Source organism: Delphinapterus leucas, chromosome 8, assembly GCF_059928025.1.
Source record: "Delphinapterus leucas isolate spDelLeu-1000000601 "Yukka" chromosome 8, BTC_Dleu_Yukka2, whole genome shotgun sequence".
Lineage (NCBI taxonomy): Eukaryota > Metazoa > Chordata > Mammalia > Artiodactyla > Monodontidae > Delphinapterus > Delphinapterus leucas.
The window spans coordinates 71,537,848-71,558,164 of NC_143136.1; the positions used below are offsets into that span (position 1 = coordinate 71,537,848).

Here is a 20,317-nt window from a genome sequence, read left to right on the forward strand (position 1 = left end):
TCAGCAGGGCCTTGCCCTTGGGGTTGAATGCTCTGTGGTTTGGGATCTTGGAATTCTTAGTAATTTTTTCCTTTTTTTTTTTTTTTGGTACACGGGCCTCACACTGTTGTGGCCTCTCCCGTTGCGGAGCACAGGCTCCGGACACGCAGGCTCAGCGGCCATGGCTCACAGGCCTAGCTGCTTCGCGACATGTGGGATCCTCCCGGACCGGGGCACGAACCCGTGTCCCCTGCATCGGCAGGCGGACTCTCAACCACTGTGCCACCAGGGAAACTCCTTAGTAATTTTTATTTCTGAATTTGTTCTTTGGGTATGAAATCCTGTGGGACAATGGAGCACAGACCAAGAGATTAAAGCCTCCAGTAAATCTCAGTCCCTCCTCACGTCACCTCCCCATTTTCCTTGGGTGGGTTTTCAGCCTCCCCGTCCATACTCCTGTGCTCCGTCCACCATGGCAACCAGGTTGCCTTGGGGCTGGGAAACTGGAGGCCCAGGGCCTGGGAGTGGATGGTCAGTGGTATCTGGGGGCAGGACAAGGCTGCTGTCCCCACCGGGTTGGCTGCACCATTGCATGTTCCGTGGGGACTGAGTGGGGACCTATCACCTGTCTCCAGTCCAGGTACTGAGTGTGTTCCCAGAGCTTTCTGCCACGGAGGTTGCAACCCCTCACAGGCCCACGGGAAGTGAAGATTGACTGGACTTCCCTGTCCCCTCCAGGGCCCTACATTTTTCATTTTACTCTGGGCTCTGTGAATTACGTAGCTGAATAAGAAGCATGGGACTGTTATGAGTTGAATTGTGTCCCCCTCAAAATCAAGATGTTGAATTCATAACCCCCCAAATACCTCAGAATGAGGCCTCACTTGGGGATAGGGTCTTTTCAGATGTAATCAAATTACAATGAGGTGATTAGTGTGGGCCCTAATTTAATATGACTGATGTCCACCTAAGAAGGGAAAATTTGGACACAGAAATACGCATAGAGAGTAGATGATATGAAGAGACACAAGGAGAAGACAGCCATCTACAAGCCAAGGAAGGGGGCCTGGTACAGATCCTTCCCTCACAGGCCTCCAAGGAGCCAACCCAGCCGACACCTTGAATTTTAACTTGTAACCTCCAGATCTGTGAGATAACAAATTTCTGTTTAAGCCACTCAGTTTGTGGTACTTTGTGATGGCAGCCTTAGCAAACAAGTACAAGGACTAACAATATATCTACCATTAAGAGTTGGATTTGGTTGTGTTTTCTTCTTCTTTCTTTCTTTTTTTAAAATATTTATTTATTTATTTGGCTGCACCGGGTCTTAGTTGCGGCATGCTGGATCCTCATTGCCATGTGCAGGAGTTTCAGTTGCGGCACACAGGCTCTAGTACGCGGCATACGGGATCTAGTTCCCTGACCAGGGATAGAACCTGAGCACCCTGCATTGGGAGTGCAGAGTCTTAACCACTGGATCACCAGGGAAGTCTCTTGGTTGTGTTTTCACTTCTGTCTCCCACTTAAGTAAATACATATTTTTCTTAAGTGAGTATATTCTCAAAGCAGATAAGATGGATAGCTCAGTGTAAACACTTCTGCTTTCAATAACGTCGCGTCATTTCCAGGGTTGTTTGGTTGTTGGCTGAGTTGTTTTCTGCTTTTGTTTTGGTGACCCAGTCTTTGAATCATATCCCCCAGGGCTTCCACACGAAGGCATGTTGAGGGAAGTTTAACAACGTTCTGTCTTATTGTTTCTTGCCATAACATGGTCTTCTGTAGCAAGACTCCCTGGTGACTGAGATGGTATATTTTCAGCACAGTCTATAAGATGTTAACAGAGCCGCTGTAAATAATGAGTTTTACACCAGCAATGTCTGAATGTCTGTTAGATACTTTCCAGTTAAATAAAGACAAAAATGGAGGAATAGACTAAAAGCTAAAAGGAAGAAAAATGTTTTCAACTCAGTTTAAAAATTCACTGGTGAGATACAGAGACACAGCGAAGAACTTTGAAAGAGAGAAGATTTTCTGCAGAGGTCAGAAGATCTACTGCTAAATGTGATGGACGAAAGGGGAGGCGGGGAGGGAATGAGAGTGGCAGAGTGGCGAGAACAGTCTGGAAGGGTTAATCTACTTCACACAGGGGTTGGTGACAGGCAATTTGAATCCTGACAAAACTAGAGCCCGGTGGAGCAGATTAAGCCAGGTTTAATTTTTCCTGCATGTGAGAAAGTATTGTATGCCTTGTGGAACTTGGAGTGACGATTTTGGGAGATTAGAAAGAAAAGAGAAGAGAACATGTAAAAAGATTTAGCAAGAGGGGTCCCACGGGCCTGTGGAGGTGGTGATTATCCAGGTTCAGAAGCTGCAGGAGAATAAAGAAGGCTCAAAGTCAAGGACAATGCTAGGGCAGGGAAAGAGAAGAAGTTCTGAGACAGGACAAGGGGATATTTTAAAACATACTTAACTTTTTAGTTGATTGTAGAAATCAATTGATAGGAAGCCACGGGCTTTGTTAAGTGCTGTCAGATTGTCAAGAGATAAACACCAAATCTCAGATGATCTGGGATAAAAATGCAAGTATTCATGCAGAGATGGCCAAGGAGGATAGAACACACTTTTCACTTTGTTCTGTCCTTTCAAGTACAATGCACATGCTGCATACTGCAAACGCCAGAAATTCCTTGCTTATTGGTTTGGAAAGTCATATTAAGAATCCAGCTTCTCTGCATCGTTCAGCCATGAATGGGACTTGATTCAGCCCCACACAGCATCCCTTCCTGCTACAGAGTAATCTAAGTAAGGAAAACAATCAAATCTGAATCGGAGTCACTGGACAGGACAAACCTGAATTTGTGTAGCTGGAAAATGTCGATACATCTCAAGAGAAAAGCTGCTCAACTTTAGATTGGTTTCAGGGCAGAGATGCCCTCCCCATACTTCCTGGACCCTTTGCATGCCAAAACTGAGATACTGTCAGAAGAGCAAGGAACTGGACAGATTCAAGAGATGCTCCGGGGAAGGAAATGCGTGAGCCCAGCACCAGCTGTGTGGGTAGATGGAGTAGAAGAGGTTTAAACCCAGGGGAATGGAGCTGGAGATTGAAATTGGAGTGCAGTTGGCAAGCTGTGGGCTTCCTATTAGGAAGCTTGTCTTAAACATTGCACTTGACGTGAAGCGTGCATTTGAGCTTTTCCTTCCAGTTCCCATAACATGGAAGGGCCCAGAGGCCGGTTTATACGTCGGTTGGATTAGGTGCCACTGTCATGGTGTTATTTATTAAACACCTTTGCTTGCCTAAAATCCACCATAAAAAGAGGATTTCTTTAGGAATTGTTTCATTGTTTGTTTCAAGTGTTGTTGTTGTTTTTTTAATCAAAAGAACATACATCTCACCAAGGCTTAACATTTCAAATCGTATCTTATTTACATAACACTTCATACCTCAGCCCGTTCTAAGAGGAGCTATTTAAAGTATAAGGGGACACTAAAAGGCGGGTGGAAGTGATCAGAAGGGGTGCTGAGCATGAAGTGGAAGGGCCTCAAGAGGAACTTCCTGCAGGGACCCCCAGTTGGCACTCTTCCAACTCTAATCGCAGCCCCAGGCTTTAGACTCCAACCTCATGGTATCTTAGGGATTGGCCGGTATCTGACAGTGTATCAGATCCCTGAAGCCAGAAAACAAGTCATTGCAACTACCTTTTCCAGAATCCTCCCATTCTATCGAATACCAAATCCTGTCATTTCTTCCCTCTTTGAATTCTCTCTCTAGTAACTAGAGTCTAACCATTCCCTTCCTTTCTCATCACCACCAGTTGAACTGACACCTCTGTCTCTCTTGCCGGATCAAAGCAATAGCCTTCAGACTGTTCTCCATTCTGCACGTGGGCTGTCTCATCCCAGCTAAGTGAGAACTCCTCCAGGGCAGGAACTTGGACATTTGTCTCATACCTCTACTCTCCTAAAACCATGCTGGGGACACAAAAATGCTCAATAAATGTTTTTATTGAATGATTTACCACCCTGATTCATCTTCCACACCACAGCCTCAGTCATGCCTTCTCTTGTTCCAAAAATTCCCTTTATCTGAATAATATACAAATTTTTGAATAACATTTAAGCTCTTCATAAAATGGCCCCAAACCACCTCTTTCCAACTTTATATTCTACAACCACCAAACACTTTTAGATAGTGAGGCGCTTGTCACCCTAGAGCTAATTATTTTCATCACCTTTGAGCATTGATGACTTTTTGCTCTGTCCACAGTGCCCCCTGGCCCAACCCTTCACCTCTCTGTCTATACCTCCTGCACTACCTGAACTCTCCCTCTGTAATGAGGACAGGCACCCATGCTGGTCTAGTTCACCCATGTACCTCCATGTGCAACAAATATTAGGTCCCTATCAAATGTTTGTTGAATGAAAGTGTGTGTGTGTGTTCTTGTGAGAGAGTGACTGATTGATTGATTTCTCTGATCTTCTAGGCCAAAGTGACCCCTTCTAACTCCTGCCTTCCACCTTATTGTGCTTATACCTCTTACATCAATATGTATTCTGGCATTAAGTTATAGTTCTTCCTGTACACTTCATGATGTACTCCCAGGGAGAACGTCAGTTCCTTGAGGGTAAACACTATGGCACATATATCCTTCTATCTGCAGGGCTCCTAACACACCACCATATTAGGCGCTCAATTAATGTTTGTTTGAAATTTCAAGTCTCCCACTTCAAGTTATTTGGCAACAATCTACAGCAGCTCATTTTCTGCTTTCTAGGTTATAAACGAATGGATGTAAAATAGAGTTAGACCTATATGGTTTTCACTAAGTATATCAATATAAAACTTCTAAGAAAAAAATGGATTTGGAAAAAGAAATGTATAAGAATGATTCAGTTAAATGAGCTTTACAGTCCCATCCAGCGCTGAAGTTCATGGTTCTGGGTGTATGGGTAGGTAGTCTCCTGTATCATGTCCATGTGCTCTTCTGCTGTCTCCTCCCTGGAAAATGGGCCAGTACGTGCGCGCACACACACACACTCTCCACCTAGAAAGGTCTGACAACACTGAGGCGCCATGTCCACCTCACACATGACATCACTTGAAGATCCAGTCAAGTGTTTTAAATTCTAGTCTATTTTCTTTTTCTTATCTTTCATCCCTTGTTTTTAAGGGCTTATTTTAAGTGCAGTTACAATGTTTACTTTGGAACTGATGGAACTCCCTTCTTTTCTTTAACTAGGAGACTTCCCATGATTCCAGAACGAATAGATATAGTTTTAAAGAACAGATATTTAGATAAATGATTCCTCTATCTCTGGTACCCTACACAGTGCCTTCCACATAGTCAGCAACCAGTGGATGCTTGTTCAATGAATGAATAAAGAAATAAATGAATAAAGAAATTCTCCTTCCATTCCTTAGAAATACATGTCATCTTGTGAGGCCAAAGGGTGGATCTAAAATCATCTTGTCTCGAAAGGAACTCAGAAGTAGAAAGTAGAGCCCCTATCTTCTATGGATTTTATTTTTTAAGGATGAAAATTAGTTTATAAGTTACTTCCAGTAAATCAATCCTTTTTCTCCTCCTAAACTTACAATTATGAAGGGAACTATAATAGCATTTTACTGCAAAGAGATTCAGTAATTCTGGCAGTACTTCATTAATCACTTAATCAGTGTTCAAGCAGAACTGATGTCCTTGACATATATAATCAATCTTGATTCCTCCCACACTTGATCTTCATCCTTTTTTTTTTTTTTTTTTTTTTTTGCGGTACGCTGGCCTCTCACTGTTGTGGCTGCTCCCGCTGAGGAGCACAGGCTCCGGACGCGCAGACTCAGCGGCCACGGCTCACGGGCCCAGCCGCTCCGCGGCATGTGGTATCTTCCCGGACCGGGGCACGAACCTGTGTCCCCTGCATCGGCAGGCGGACTCTCAACCACTGCGCCACCAGGGAAGCCCGATCTTCATCCTTTTTGAAATCTGTCTACAGACACTAAGGACTGGTGGCTTATTTTCATATTATGTTTTTGTTAGAGATGACTCATATACACATATAATGATAATCCGAATATTGATACCTATATTGGGTTTCCTCATAGTCTATTTGAAAACAGTTGTTTTCTCTTCAGTGAATTTATGGAGATTAATGGTGCTAAGACCAGATTCTATTATAGCTTAATGGGAAAATGGGATTGGGCCGTTTTTTAGCTTAGTGTGACATATTATTCTTTTGGTGATGGCATGTTTATTGTTATTGGTAAGCCAGAGCTACTTGTTTATGATACATTCTGAGGAACTTTTCCAAAGCCACATCCTAAAGGCAGCTGGGCTTAGAAATATGATAGCACCCTAAAATTGAGCATCAGGGAGTTAAGTTTGTCGAATATCTTCTGCTTTGGAAAGGTGTTTTTATGACCAGTGGTAGAACTACAAAAGCTCTGATTCTACCACTCCTTTTCTCTTAACACTTAATAATTTGGACATTTTAAAACATTATTTATTCACCTCAAATTTTAGTGATTTATAATTTCCATGTCCATTTACTTACAGACCACTCATTTACCCATCCATACACTGCTGGTCAACATCAAGCATTTCTGTCTTTCTTGTAAGAGAGCTGCAGTATAGACTCTACAGGTTGACAGTGTGGAAGATGAATAGATGAAGACTCAATTCATAATCAAACATGTATTTGAACAAATGAGACAAAGATTTTGTCACCTGGTTATTTGAGGAATATTTTTCCTCCATGAAAGGTGATAGCATGGTATTTCTGGATTGTTTAAAACTAAAAAGTCTACACCTGCTATGGGCTGCAGAATCTAAAGTAAAAATGAGCTTTTGTGCTAATGCTACAAGTCTTTGGGGGTATGCTCAAATTAGTACTCTACAGGTGTTCAACCAGACCTACGGCTGGATCTGCAGACTAAGAATCAGGAAGCCAGAAAGACGGTAATGACAATAATAACAAAAATTCACATTTACTGAGGTCTTCCCGTGCCATGGTAGTGCATGTGGTGCTTTGCAAGCGTTATTTAATGGAATACCCTTAACATCCCTATGAGGTGAGTATCATACATATTCCTAGTTCAAAGAGGAAAGGCAAGGCTCACAGAGATCGAGAAATTTGCCCAAAGTTACAAGTCTGGTCTGTGGTGGATCTGTCTGATTCCAGAGCTCTCAACCACCAGCCAGGTAGTCTACCCACCTATCTTAGGTGTATGGACTGAGGCCCAGAGGGCTATGGTACAGCCAGTGAGTTGCAGAGCTGGATATATTTGAACATATATATTAGATAGAAGCTAAAGTACAGAACAATTATAGTAAAATAATTATCCTTTAGTGAAAAATTAATGGGACTCTGGGCTAGCTAGAAAGTTATTAGTAGATTACAACAGAAATTAAGGTTAACATTCTACCCAGGCATGAAAAGGTGAATAGGAGAGCTGGAGAAAAGGTTAATAATTATCAGAGTCCACACTGCATTGGCGAGAGGTAGATTTGATCTTGAATGACTATACTAATAACTACACAGACATGGGCTTCGTTAGGAAAACAAATTTCCTGATCTAAATGAAATCTCCCTAAAACAGTTCATTCTCTGCCCCCTGCCCCCACTCCTTTCTCTTTTGTTCTGATGTATGGTGATCAAAGCAATTCTCTGACAACTATTTCAACTCCTCAAATATAGGGTTATAAATAAGGTTATCAATTATTACATGAAGTATAGCTTCCATTAATACATTGACAATCTTTTTTCAACAGTGTCTTAAGCGATTTTGGTTATTGTAAATCAGCTCTTCTTGGCCTGAGCAACTTTAGAAAAACAAAAAGAACTTTTACCAAAATGAAACATTCCAGTGCATGAGGATGCTCATTCTGCAGTGTTCCCAATCTCTAGAAGGCTCTGCCTGTGTCCACTATGCCCCTGCCACCGCACACACCTGGCCCTAAATCACAGCCGTTTTAAGGGAACCTGATAATGTCCCTTTAGATTTTTGAAGAATGGACAGGAAGTAAGATGTGAGAGCAGAGCCTAGTGAATAGGAGAACAAAAGAGCTCTTGGACCTGACCAGACAGTCTGCGCTGAGTAACCCAGCAACCATGAGCCTAAGTAAGCTGCAGCTGCTGGCGTGTTTAATCAACATCAAACATTTCCTGAACTTCCACGATGTGCTCAGGACACTCTGAACTTGGACAAAAGAAATCAGACATGATTTCCACCTTCAAAAACCCTGTGGGAGGACATGTTCGTAACTGTTGTGTAATAGATGCCTTCCAGGCCAGCGACTTGAGGTAAAGTCAGGTAGTGGGCAGGTAGATACCACTAAGTCCTGGCTGGGCCCTGCCACAGCTTTTCCAAAGGAAACTCACCCAAATCTCTTCTTCTGGCTCCCAAAGATTAGAGGCTCAGGGGTAGATCACAAAATGCCTACTTCCTTCACATTCCCACGTGGCCTGTGTGGTTTCAATCCTGTCACAGTGCTCTTGCAACCTCTCATGTACCTAGGTGAGGGGCCTCACCTAGTGTCCTCGACATGTCTGCTGTTGCCCAACAAGGATGCTCCCAGGAAGAGTCCATCCCCATAGTATATGTCCCCATCCTTCCACACCTGATGGACCCAGCACAGAAAACAAATGTGGAGAAGCATTTTTTCTCACCAGCATTGCGTCTTATATCAAGACACAAAGCAGCCCTTGACTTCTATCCTTTAGGTTTTCTACTGAAATTTGATGGTGGAAATTTTCATTTCAGTGGCTCTTGATTCAGCTGCCATATTCCTAACATTCAGGCACTTGTCTGAAGAAAACCAAAGTGTCCCCATGCCTCTGGGCACCCAATGTCTCTCCCTTGCAGTGCTGAGTATTATCACCAATCCCCGCTCTCTCTTCAGTTGTGGCGAGCTCCTTTTCTACCAGTACCATTCTGGAGTGGATTCACAAGCATCCCTTGTTACTGGAGGGCCAATGCTGTCTTAGACCAGAGGTTTTCCATTAGCTCTAGTAAGTCCATGTATGCTTCCCAAGAAACTCCTTTGTTTTGTGCAAATCAAGCCCCTGTGGTGGACCCCACACATCAACTTCAGATCTGTTTGCGACAGCTGTCAGTGTGACACATCACAGCTCAGACATGCACATTGGGATCCTCCCGACACTGGTTAATTATATATGAAGATTCTATACCATATCTTCTATTTTGCTGTTTCAGATAAAGGGATCTTCATTATCCAAAGTGAGAACCTCGAGAAATGCATTCAAGCTGGCAAATCTACACTGACCCTGGAGAGTTGCAAACCACCCAACAAGTACATGCTGTGGAAGTGGGCTTCAAACCACCGCCTCTTTAACATCGGAGGCAGCGGCTGCCTGGGCCTGAATGTGTCTAATCCAGAGCAGCCACTGAGCATATACGAGTGTGATTCCACCCACATTTCCTTGAAGTGGCGCTGTAACAGGAAGATGATCACCGGCCCGCTCCAGTACATGGTCCAGGTGAAGCACGACAACACGCTTGTGGCCTCCTGGAAATACCTTCATAAGTGGGTTTCCTATATGTCAGGCGGTGGAGGCATCTGTGAATATCTGAACAAAGGTAAAAAAGGATTTCAACCAAAGTACGCATGAAATGACATGTTTAGCAAGTTTGCCCGTAAGTAAAGATTTGTAAAATATATGAAAGAGGTGCACAGCCCCTAGAACCTCCAGGCACTTCTGCCTAATACAATTTAGTTGCTTACTCGCTTATTGTAAAAGGATTACTGGAGTCTTGGAATGGGCTTGCTAAATTCTGCTAAAGAAACAGAACTGCGAATTTAAAGGTATTAGAGGAGAAAACACTTCAATAACTTTGGGAATCAATGGAAAGGAGAAAGAACAGGAGGACGAGGGAGAAAGAAAATAAAAATAGAAGGAAAAGATTTTTTGAAGTTAGACTTTCAGGATGAAAATAAGAGCCTCTCCCGTCAATATTTCTTTTATTGTAGAAACTTTGTCCCATGTGTGGAGTGTGTCTGCAGGGCACCTCAGTGCCTCCTAAGGCCTGGCTGGCATCCGTATGGTGGTCATGTTACAAGGCATTTATTTATTTAATTTATTTTTTAAAAGATTTTTGACGTGGACCATTTTTAAAGTCTTTATTGAATTTGTCACAATATTGCCCTTGTCTCATGTTTTGGTTTTTTGGCCCCGAGGCCTGTGGGAATCATAGCTCCCCGACCAGGGATCAAACCCACACCCCCTGCATTGGAAGGCGAAGTCTTAACCACTGGACCGCCAGGGAAGTCCCGTGTTACAAGGGATTTAAAGGCAGACTATTGTCAGGGGTTATTTGGTGTGTGCCGGGGAGTAGGAAAGCACGGTTTTGGTGGCGGGTAGGGGGAGGTGTTTTCATTTTCCATGGTTCTGTGATATTTGGTATTTTTAAACAGAGAAAGAAAGCACCTTAGTTCTGAAATTCTGAAACCTCAAACCTGTTTGTCAGGTTTTGTTTTGTAGCTCTCTTCATTCATTCATCCACCCATTCACCGTCCATCACGCATCCATTGAACACTGACCGTTTCTGTGCCCGGCATCTGATTTACAAAGGCCAACAAGACAGGTGTGGTCCCTGCCCTCATGGTGCTCTGTAGAATTATGGCTTACTAAGAGCTTCTATTTCTAAGAATTCTAGGAAACAGAGCAAGGAGCTACCAAGATCTAAAGTAAGACTTTCTCCCGTACCTGCGAGAAATGAGTAAAGAGAGACAGCCAAGGGCAAGCCATTTTCAGGACTCACTACAGTAAAGCAAGTGCTGCACACGAGCACACTGAGTAATCTACAGTTCTAAGGAAGAACTTGGCATGTTGTTCCAGGTTAACATTTTAGCCATATGCCCACGCTCACGATGCATGCAGAGGAAGACTGAGTAGAAGGCAGAGGAAGGAAACAAGAGGATGTGTCCTGGTATACCAGTAGTTCCTAACAGCCTCAACCTCTAGGGCTGGTGGTGTGGAGTGAGCTCAGGCAACACCCGCCCCCCACCAGCTGTGGGAGAGGGTGGGAATCTCCACAGCCAGCCCCTTCGCTCCAGGACCTACTGGTTTAATTGAGGGTGGCCCTGATCTCCCTCACTATAGAAAGCCCCAGCTGAGTCATGAAAAGTTGTTGTTTTCTGCTTAAGGCCAAGGATGACTGATCATTGAAATACTCTGAGGGAGCAGCCAGCCGGCCACTCAGCAGGGCCATCTTTCTCCTAGACCACTGCAGGGGCCTCGAGCCGGGCATCCACTTTGCCCTCTCTCTGTGTACATTCTGTTTGCCACTGTGCACCCCGTGAGTCTTTAAAAATCGGATCATGTGACTTTCCCATTCAAAACTCACTGATGACTTCCCACCGCCTCCAGGGTAAAGGTCAAAGCCCATGATGTGGCAGAACCGGCCCTCTGTGAGCTGACGCTCCACTGCCTTCCTGGTTCTGCCTCGCCCGGGGCCTCCCTGCGCTTCCCCGTCCGCCCCGCACAGTTCTTGTTGCAGGTCCCTCGTGCTCCCCGGTACTTGCTGCTCCTTATGCCCCAAGAACTCTCTTCCAAAGACTTAAACCTCTTCCCCCAGTTCTTATTCAGAGAGGCCTGCCCTGACCACCTTATCAAAAATAGTGCCTCTAAAAAAAAAAAAAAAAAAAAAAAATAGTGCCTCTACCCCTTCAAACACACACACACACACACACACACACACACAGAGTCATTCTGTTCTTACAGTATTTTGTTTTTCTTCATGGTACTTATCACTACCTGAAATTACATGTTTACTTGTATATTTGCCTTCTCTTTTTTTCTCCCCACGAGAACAGAAGCTCCATATGAAAGCCAACTTTTACTCATTTGTTCACTATTACATCATATACCCAGTGCTGGACACATTAAATGCTCTACAGATGTCTGCTGAATGAATAAGTTAATAAATGCCTATGAACCTCGAGATTCAGATGCTGATGGCTGATGTATTTGGGGACTGGAAGATATTTTAAACTGAAATCTCCAACTACATACAATATCTTGAAATAACCAATAATGGAAAAGAATCTGAAGCTGTATACCTGAAACTAACACCATACTGTAAATCAACTATAGTTAAATAAAAATAATCATAAATAGATAAATTTTTTCTTCTCATCCATTCACAAATATGTATGCTACTGTAGCAGTGCACCATAGTGAATAAACAAGGAGATAAACATACAAACAAACCATTTATCAACATTTCCCCTGAACACAGCATTCAGCCTTGCACTTTTCCATACACTAGACACTGAAGTCCTGAGGGTTCTCTGTGGTAAAGCGAGGGCCTTGCCCAGTGTAGATTTTCAGTCAATAAAAAATGCATTCACTTTATGAAGTTTCCAAAGATAAAGCTGACATACTACTTAATTGATTTTGTCCTTTTCTTTCTCCTAGATTTGTATACAATCAAAGGGAACGCCCACGGGACACCGTGCATGTTTCCCTTCCAGTATAACCGGCAGTGGCATCATGAATGTACCCGGGAAGGGCGGGAAGACAACTTGCTGTGGTGTGCCACAACCAGCCGATACGAAAGAGATGAGAAGTGGGGATTTTGCCCAGATCCCAGTAAGAATAAAATCTAGTCTTCCCCATATGTCATGAAGGAATCAAGGATGAGTAGAAAGTTATTGTATCTAAAGGAAAGCACTGAGATTGATCTACTAAAATCTGAATAAGCTCTTTGATTCCATTTATCCAGGCTTTGATTTTGTTTGTTTTTGCCTTGAAAAGACGATTCTGATGTATATTCCTTTTTTCCCCTAAGTTCCAAAGATGTTAATTAGCCATTCCTCATTAAGTTCAGTACATAAGGATGCTTTAACCGGAATCAAATTATAATACTCTGTGATCTCATTAATCCCAGCTTCCAGGAAGGACACTTCAAAACAAACCTGAATGTGTATAAAGCTCAGTTATCCTTCCAATCCACTCCCTTTTATGAGCTGCCTTAACTTCTCCATGTCCTGACTGCTTGCTTTGCCCATTGTCACATCCAGGCATCAGCTGGCCCTTGATGATCTTTTTAAAATCACAGTCGCCCTTGTTATTTCTCGACAATGAGTTCTTGTCTTGATTCCCTTTCCTTGTTACTCGATTTCTAGCTATAACCTCAAAATCTTTTTCTCTACTTAACCCAATTTTCAAGGTCCAATGACAGCTGCAATGTTCTAATTTTTTTTGTCAGTTAGTACTTTATTATTTTATTGTATTTTCATTTAGCTTAAAGGTTTCCAGTGGTTCTTAAGTATTGGGGGTTATTTATATATACCTTCTACTTTCTATATTCAATTTCCTTCACCTTGGTTTCTGCAAGGCAGAGAATATAGCTTTTGCAATCTCTTCATCTTCCATGCCTACCTTCCCTCCGCATAGTTAACAAAATGCCACAAAGAAATTGAAACAAAAAGAAACTGAAGAGATTAACTCCAAAGAATCTGATTTATAAATTGCCTGTTGAATTGTTTTCTAATCTAAGAGCCAGTACAGCTTAGTGAATTAGAAAGAGTGTAGGTTTTGAAATCGGAAAGACCAAGGTTGGAGTCCTGCTTCTTCCCAACAGTGAGATCCTGAGTCTCAGCTTCCTCATTATAAAATGGAGATAATAACAGTACCTATTCGGGTTATTGAGAGGATACAATTAGATGATGCATCTAAGCCACTTATCACAGTACCTGGTACTCACCAGGATTACCATCATCATCGTCATAGCATCATCAGGCCTAATTTATCCTTTCAGCATGTGCTTCTGAATCAATGATCCTACGTCTTTATTATCTGTCAACAGCACTAAGCTAAGCATAGTGTTAGGACTTAGGACCCTCTCTTCCAAGAACTTGGCCTCTAGATGGAATACAGGACAGACAGATTTGCTCCATGCCTGGAAATGCAGACTATATTTGACATGATGCTCTAGAATCACCTGGGGGATAGTTTAAAACATATATCCTTGACCAGTCCCGGAGATGCAGTGAGCGTTTGCATTTTTTTTTTTTTTTTTTTTTTGTGGTACGTGAGCCTCTCACTGTTGTGGCCTCTCCCGTTGCGGAGCACAGGCTCCGGACGCGCAGGCTCAGCGGCCATGGCTCACGGGCCCAACCGCTCCGCGGCATGTGGGATCTTCCCGGACCGGGGTATGAACCCGTGTCCCCTGCATCGGCAGGCGGACTCTCAACCACTGCGCCACCAGGGAAGCCCGAGCGTTTGCATTTTTGACAAGTGGCCCAGGTGATCCTGTGGCAGATAATTCTTCATCAGATAATTCATAATATGCAGGTAGTTCTACGCAACATACATCTATATACATGGGTGATATCAAGACATTTAGCAACCAATCTAGTATGGGCTCTTGGCCAATCCAAGTGGAGACCTTAATGTGGAGGTTAGGAGTCCCAGAGGCCCACTGCTGGTATTAACCCCTTATCTGCTGTAATGTGAGGGGATGCTGAGGCAGCAAGAGGCACTTGAGGAGCTCAGGACAGCAGCTCTTCACCAGCCAGCATGAAAGTATTTCATCATTTATTGACTGTCAGATCATCAGCCTTCTCTATCTGAATCTGAATGTCTGTATGGAGGTGTATGTGCATGTAAGCCCTACACTGCTTGGATTCTTGAGTCAGATGTCACATTATTTACATCATCTTCTCTTTCCATTTCCATGTCCAGTAGATGTCATTATTAAAAGTAAAGAAACCAATACTAATAAGATTAACATGTATTTCACATGGCCCTAATACTCTTTTAAACTACACTATTCTCCTTGAGATTCTTTGAAGGGCACTGTCACCATGCTCTGTCACTTTAGCCAGTTATGGTTTCCCAGGTGGAAGCCTGGGTTTAGTTGTGCCCAGGGCTTTGCAGTGCCTAGACTATCTATTTGTTCAGCTTCCTACAGTTCAGAAGCGTCCTCCACTTGACAGCTTGCGATTCCAACTCTCCTAACCTTTACCACAACCAGCAGAGAGCATGTTTCTTTGTGCAGTGCTAAATTACAGTTCCAGTTTTCTTCCTTTCTTGTTACTTTTGGTTCCTGGTGGCCAACTTAAGTCAAAATGATGTGCCGGAGACTGGAATCTGAGCAAGCAGACAGTTCTTTCCATGGGGTCAAAAAGTGGACAGAACAGAGAGGAGTGAGTAGATTAAAGCAAAGATTCATACTTCTGTATCTCATCTTTCTTACACAGAATTTTTTTAGTATCTCAATGTAGAATAATGCCCTTTTTTAAAAACGTTGATTGTAAGTGAGCACAATGTAAATTTAGTGCCAATAAACACATACAAAAACACACTAGCAGGGAGGGATATGATAAAACATCTGTCACCATAGATCTTCAGGAACAAGGATGATATAGAAGAATCTTTCTAGGTTTGTTTGGAGGCAATTCTGTGTCATACTATGTCCGTCCTGGTTGTGTGTCTTACACAGCTGGAGAGTCAGGCTTAGTTAGTTTGAGATATTTTTAGGGTACCAACCTCTGGGATGATCTGATTGCCCTGGAACCTTATTCACCTGATACAATTTTTATCAGTAACTTGAATGATGTAACAGAGCAGATAGGTACCAATATTGATGTATGACTGCCAACCTCGGCTTTGTCAGCAGTATTATTACGTGTCTCTTGTCATGCTGCTCTCTCACTCCCGGCAAGGGTCATACAAACCTCTCTACTCTCCCCTGACTTCTAACCCTGCCCTACATTCTCCTTCCCAACTCTTAAGAGATGACCTCAATCCCTACCTCCCAAAGAGAACAGGATCCATCAGAAGGGAAGTTTTGACAACTTCCTGCTCCCAAGCCTTTAAGCCTACCTGGGTTTGCACCCATCTCCTTTTTCTCCTTCCTGTGCAATAGTGGTCCTCCTCCTACCTAGGGCAAATCTCGCCATCTGGACTCTGGAGCCTCCCATCCAATCTTCTCCAACTTGTATCTCAGTGTTTCTCAAAGTGTGGTTCCAGCAGCATCAGCATTCTCTGAGAACTTGCTAGAAATGCAAATTACCAGCCACATCCCAGACACCTATATCAGACATTCTAGAAGTGCAGCCCCAGCAATCTGTGTTTTAACAAGCCTTCTAGGTGATTCCAATGCACACTCCTACTCTAACATAGATGAATGATGGATCCTTCTCATTAGCAGTTAAACCTACTCACGTCTTAAAATAACATCTTAAAATAATACAACTCCTTCATCTCCACTTCAGCCTCCTGAAAATACCTATCTCTCTCATCCCCTGCATAGACAGACTTCTCAAAAGAATTGTCTCCCCACCTTCACCTTGCTTTCGTTCCCCAGAGCAGTCTCTTCTTGGCTTCTATGAAGATGTATGCCTGACCTCCATTTCCACAAACCATTCATTCACTCTTTTCCACAAATATGTATTGAACACCTGCTATGTACCAAGCACTCAGCTGGGTGCTGTGATTATAACCACAAATGTGAAAGATGAAAGTCATGGTGCCTGCCCTAATGAAGTTCACATTCAAGTGAATGCTGCTGAAGGGCCTGATTTGACAAGGTCTGAAACTAAGTGTTTGCTGGATCTGGCAACATGGAGGTCATTGATGGCCTTGACAAGATATACTCTAGTTACAGATTGAGTGGGTTAAAGAGTAAATGGAAAAACAGAAGAGAAAGGAAGGAACACTTCCCAATTCATTTTATGAGGCCAGTATTACCATGGTACTGAAACTAAAGACATCACAAGAAAAGAAAACTACAGACTAATATCTCTTATGAATATACATGCAAAAATCCTCAACAAAATACTAGCAAACAGAATCCAACAACATATAAAAAGAATTGTACACCATGACCAACTGGAACTTATCCCAAGAATGTAAGACTGGTTGAAAATCTGAAAATCAATTAATGTAATACCTATATAAATAGGAGAAAGGACACACAATTATCTCAATAGGTGCAGAAAAAACATTTGACAAAACGTTACATCCCTTCATGAAAAAAACAAAACTAAACTTAAAATAGAAGAGAATGTCCTCAACCTGATAAAGGGCATCTCTGAAAAACCCACAGCCAGCATACTTAATGGTAGAAGACTAGATGCTTTCCCATAAGATCAGGAATAAGACAGACTATCCACTCTCAACACCTCTATTCAACACTGTACTGGATGTTCTAGCCTGGGCAAGTAGGCAAGAAAATTTAAGTCATCCAGATTGGAAAGGGGGTTGTAAAACTATCTCTATTTGCAGATGACATGATCCTGTATGCATAAAATTTTAAGTAATCCACTAAAAAACCTACTACAACAAATTGACTCATTCACAGGATACAAGATCAATATATAAAAATCAATTGTACTTCAATACTGTAGCAATGAACAATCCAGAAATTAAATTAAGAAAACAAATCCAAAAAGAGATGGAGAGAAAACAAATCCATTTATTGTAACATCCAAAAGGATAAAATCCTTAGGAAAAATTTAACGAAAGACATGAAAAACTTCTCTCTAAAAACTACAAAATATTGTTGAAAGAAATTAAAGAAAATTAAATAAATGGAAAGACATTCCATGTTCATGTAATCAGAGGACTTAATATTGCTAAGATGGCACTACTACAGCAATCTTTATCAAAAACCTAGCTGACTCCTTTGCGGAAATTGACAGGCTCATCCTAAAATTCACATGGAAATTCAAAGGACCCAGAAGAGCCAAAATAATCATGAAAAGGAAGAACAAAGTTGGAGGACTTATACTTCTCATTTTCAAAACCTATGCAAAGTGACTGTAATCAAGACAATGTGATACTGTCAAAATGAAATAAAACTGAGAGGCCGCACTTATGATTAATTGATTTTTGACAAGGATGCCAAGACAATTCAATGGGAAAACAATAGTCTTTTCAAAAAATGGTGCAGGGAAACTGGATTCCACATTCAAAATAATAAAATTAAACTCCTATCTCTCACCTTATAAAAAAAATTAACTCAAAATAGATTTTTAAAACTTACATGGAAGAGATAAAACTATAAAACCCTTACAAGAATACATAGGGGTAAATCTTCATGATCTTGAAAATGCAATGAATTCTTAGATATGACACCAAAATGCAAGCAACAAAAGAAAAAAATAGATAAGTTGAACTTCATCAAAATCAAAAATTTTTGTGTTTCAAAGGACACAATCAAGAAAGTGAAAAGACAACCCATGGAATGGGGTAAAAAATTTGCAAATCAGATATCTAATAAGGGACCTATATCTAGAATATATAAAGAACTCATAACTCAGTAATAAAAAGACAAAAATCCCAATTTAAAAATGGGTAAAGTGTCTGAATAGACATTTCTCCAAAAATAGATTTACAAATGGCCAATAACCACATGAAAAGATGCTCAGTATCATTAGCCATCAGGGAAATTCAAACAAAAACTACAGTGAGATACCACTTTACATCCCACAGGATGGCTAAAATCAAAGAGACAGACAATAACAAATGCTGACAAGGATATAGAGAAATTGGAACTCTTATCCACTGCTGAAAGGATTGTAAAAGGATACAGCTGCTTTGGAAAACAGTCTGTCAGTTCCTTAAAAGGTCAAACATTGGGTTACCATATGACCCCTAATTCTACTCCTAAGTATATATCCAGGAGAAATGAAAACATATACCTACACAAAAACCTTTACACAAATGCTTATAGCAACGTTATTTATAAGAGCCAAAAAATAGAAACAACCCAAATGTCTACCTGTTGATGAATGCATAAATATCATGTAGTATACCCAGTAGTATTTAATAGGATATTATTGGACAATGTAAAGAAATGAAGTACTGGTACATGCTACAACATGGATGACCATTGGAAACATTATGCTAAGTGAAAGAAGCCAGTCACAAAAAGATCACACACTGTATAATTCCACTTATAAGAAATGTTCAGAATAAGCAAATCTATAGAGACAGACACAAGTTTAGTGGTTGCCTTGGGCTGGGGGTAGGGGTGAGGACTGAGGGAAAAATGGTAAGTGACTGCTAATGGGAACTGGGTTCCCACAAAAATGTTCTAAACTTGATTGTGGTGATGGTTGCACAATGCTTTGAATATACTAAAAACTATTGAACTATATACTTTAAATGGGTGAGTTATATGGCATGTTAATTATATCTCAGTGAAATTGTTTTTTTTAAAGAGTAAATGATAGATGAGAAATTGGAGACAGCATACGTATAAAAATATGTGATTAATGGGAGTAGAGAAAAGGTAGAGACTGCGATGGATGGGGAGGCCAAGGGAGGGGTTTTTTTTGTTTCTTGTTTTTTAAGGATGAGAGCTGCTAGGTCACCTTTGAATGCTTCTGGAAAGGATCTAACAGAAAGAGGTTGAGGATGCAGGAAAGTGAAACAATTGGTGAAATAAATATGGTCTCTCAGAAGGCAGAAGGAAATAGGGTCCAGATCAAAGATGGACAGACTGACCTTTTATGGATGTAAAGACAACTCCATGGGAGGGAAGAAGGAGAGGATAGTACAGGTCCAAGAAGGCTGATGGATTAAGTGATGGGGAAAATGAGGAGAAACGAGTCCAGTGGCTGTGGACTTTCTCTGAAGAGGGGGAAGAAAGAGTGAGAGGTTTGGACAACAGGAAAGGTGTGAAATGAACACGGTGGCTGCTGGGAGAGCAAGCTTTTTAGGGAAAACCGGTAATGTTTCCAGGAAGTATTGGGGGTGGTTGATAATGAATCCATTGGATGATTTTCTTGGCAGTGCTCATCTGTTGGGTGCAGGCATGGAGCAGGCATGATTGGGTTCCTCTGTTGGAACGTGCTCCATAAAGTCACTAACGGACTCAGTCCTCATCTTACTGAAAGATTCAACAACGTGTAACAAACTGACACCATCTCTTTCCTTGGGCTTCTGGGGCCCACACCTGCTAGTTTTCCTCTTTCCTTTGTGGCCACCACTTCTCAGCTTCCTTTGATAGCATAGTCTCCTCTGCCTAACTGCCTTTAAATTCTGGTGGCAAGCTTGGGAAATAACATGAAAAAGTTGGAACATGGTACCTGCTCTCCTGATACTTAATTTTATCAGGAAAAACAGACAATCAATAAGCAATCCCATAATGCGTCATTTAATCTCAACTGTGATCAGGCCTACCAAGGAGCATGTAAGGCATTGGGGATGAACAGCAGGAAGTGCTGACTTGGTTTGGTATCCCTTTTACATGAGATTTACCAACAAAACACTTTTCAGGGAGCAGATATTCAATAACTATTTGCTAAGTGTACGAAAGACGAAAGGGAGAAAAATAGTAACTCTGTAGCCTGGAGTT

General features: G+C 41.8%; 1 protein-coding gene across 1 annotated transcript in view; it reads left to right on the top strand.

Moving 5' to 3' along the window:
• Positions 1 to 20,317, top strand: part of PLA2R1 (phospholipase A2 receptor 1) — a 122,591-nt gene that overhangs the window by 6,125 nt on the left and 96,149 nt on the right. The window contains 2 exon segments of the mRNA XM_089916029.1: positions 9,197 to 9,580; positions 12,421 to 12,594. Coding sequence (XP_089772155.1) covers positions 9,197 to 9,580; positions 12,421 to 12,594 — 558 coding nt within the window.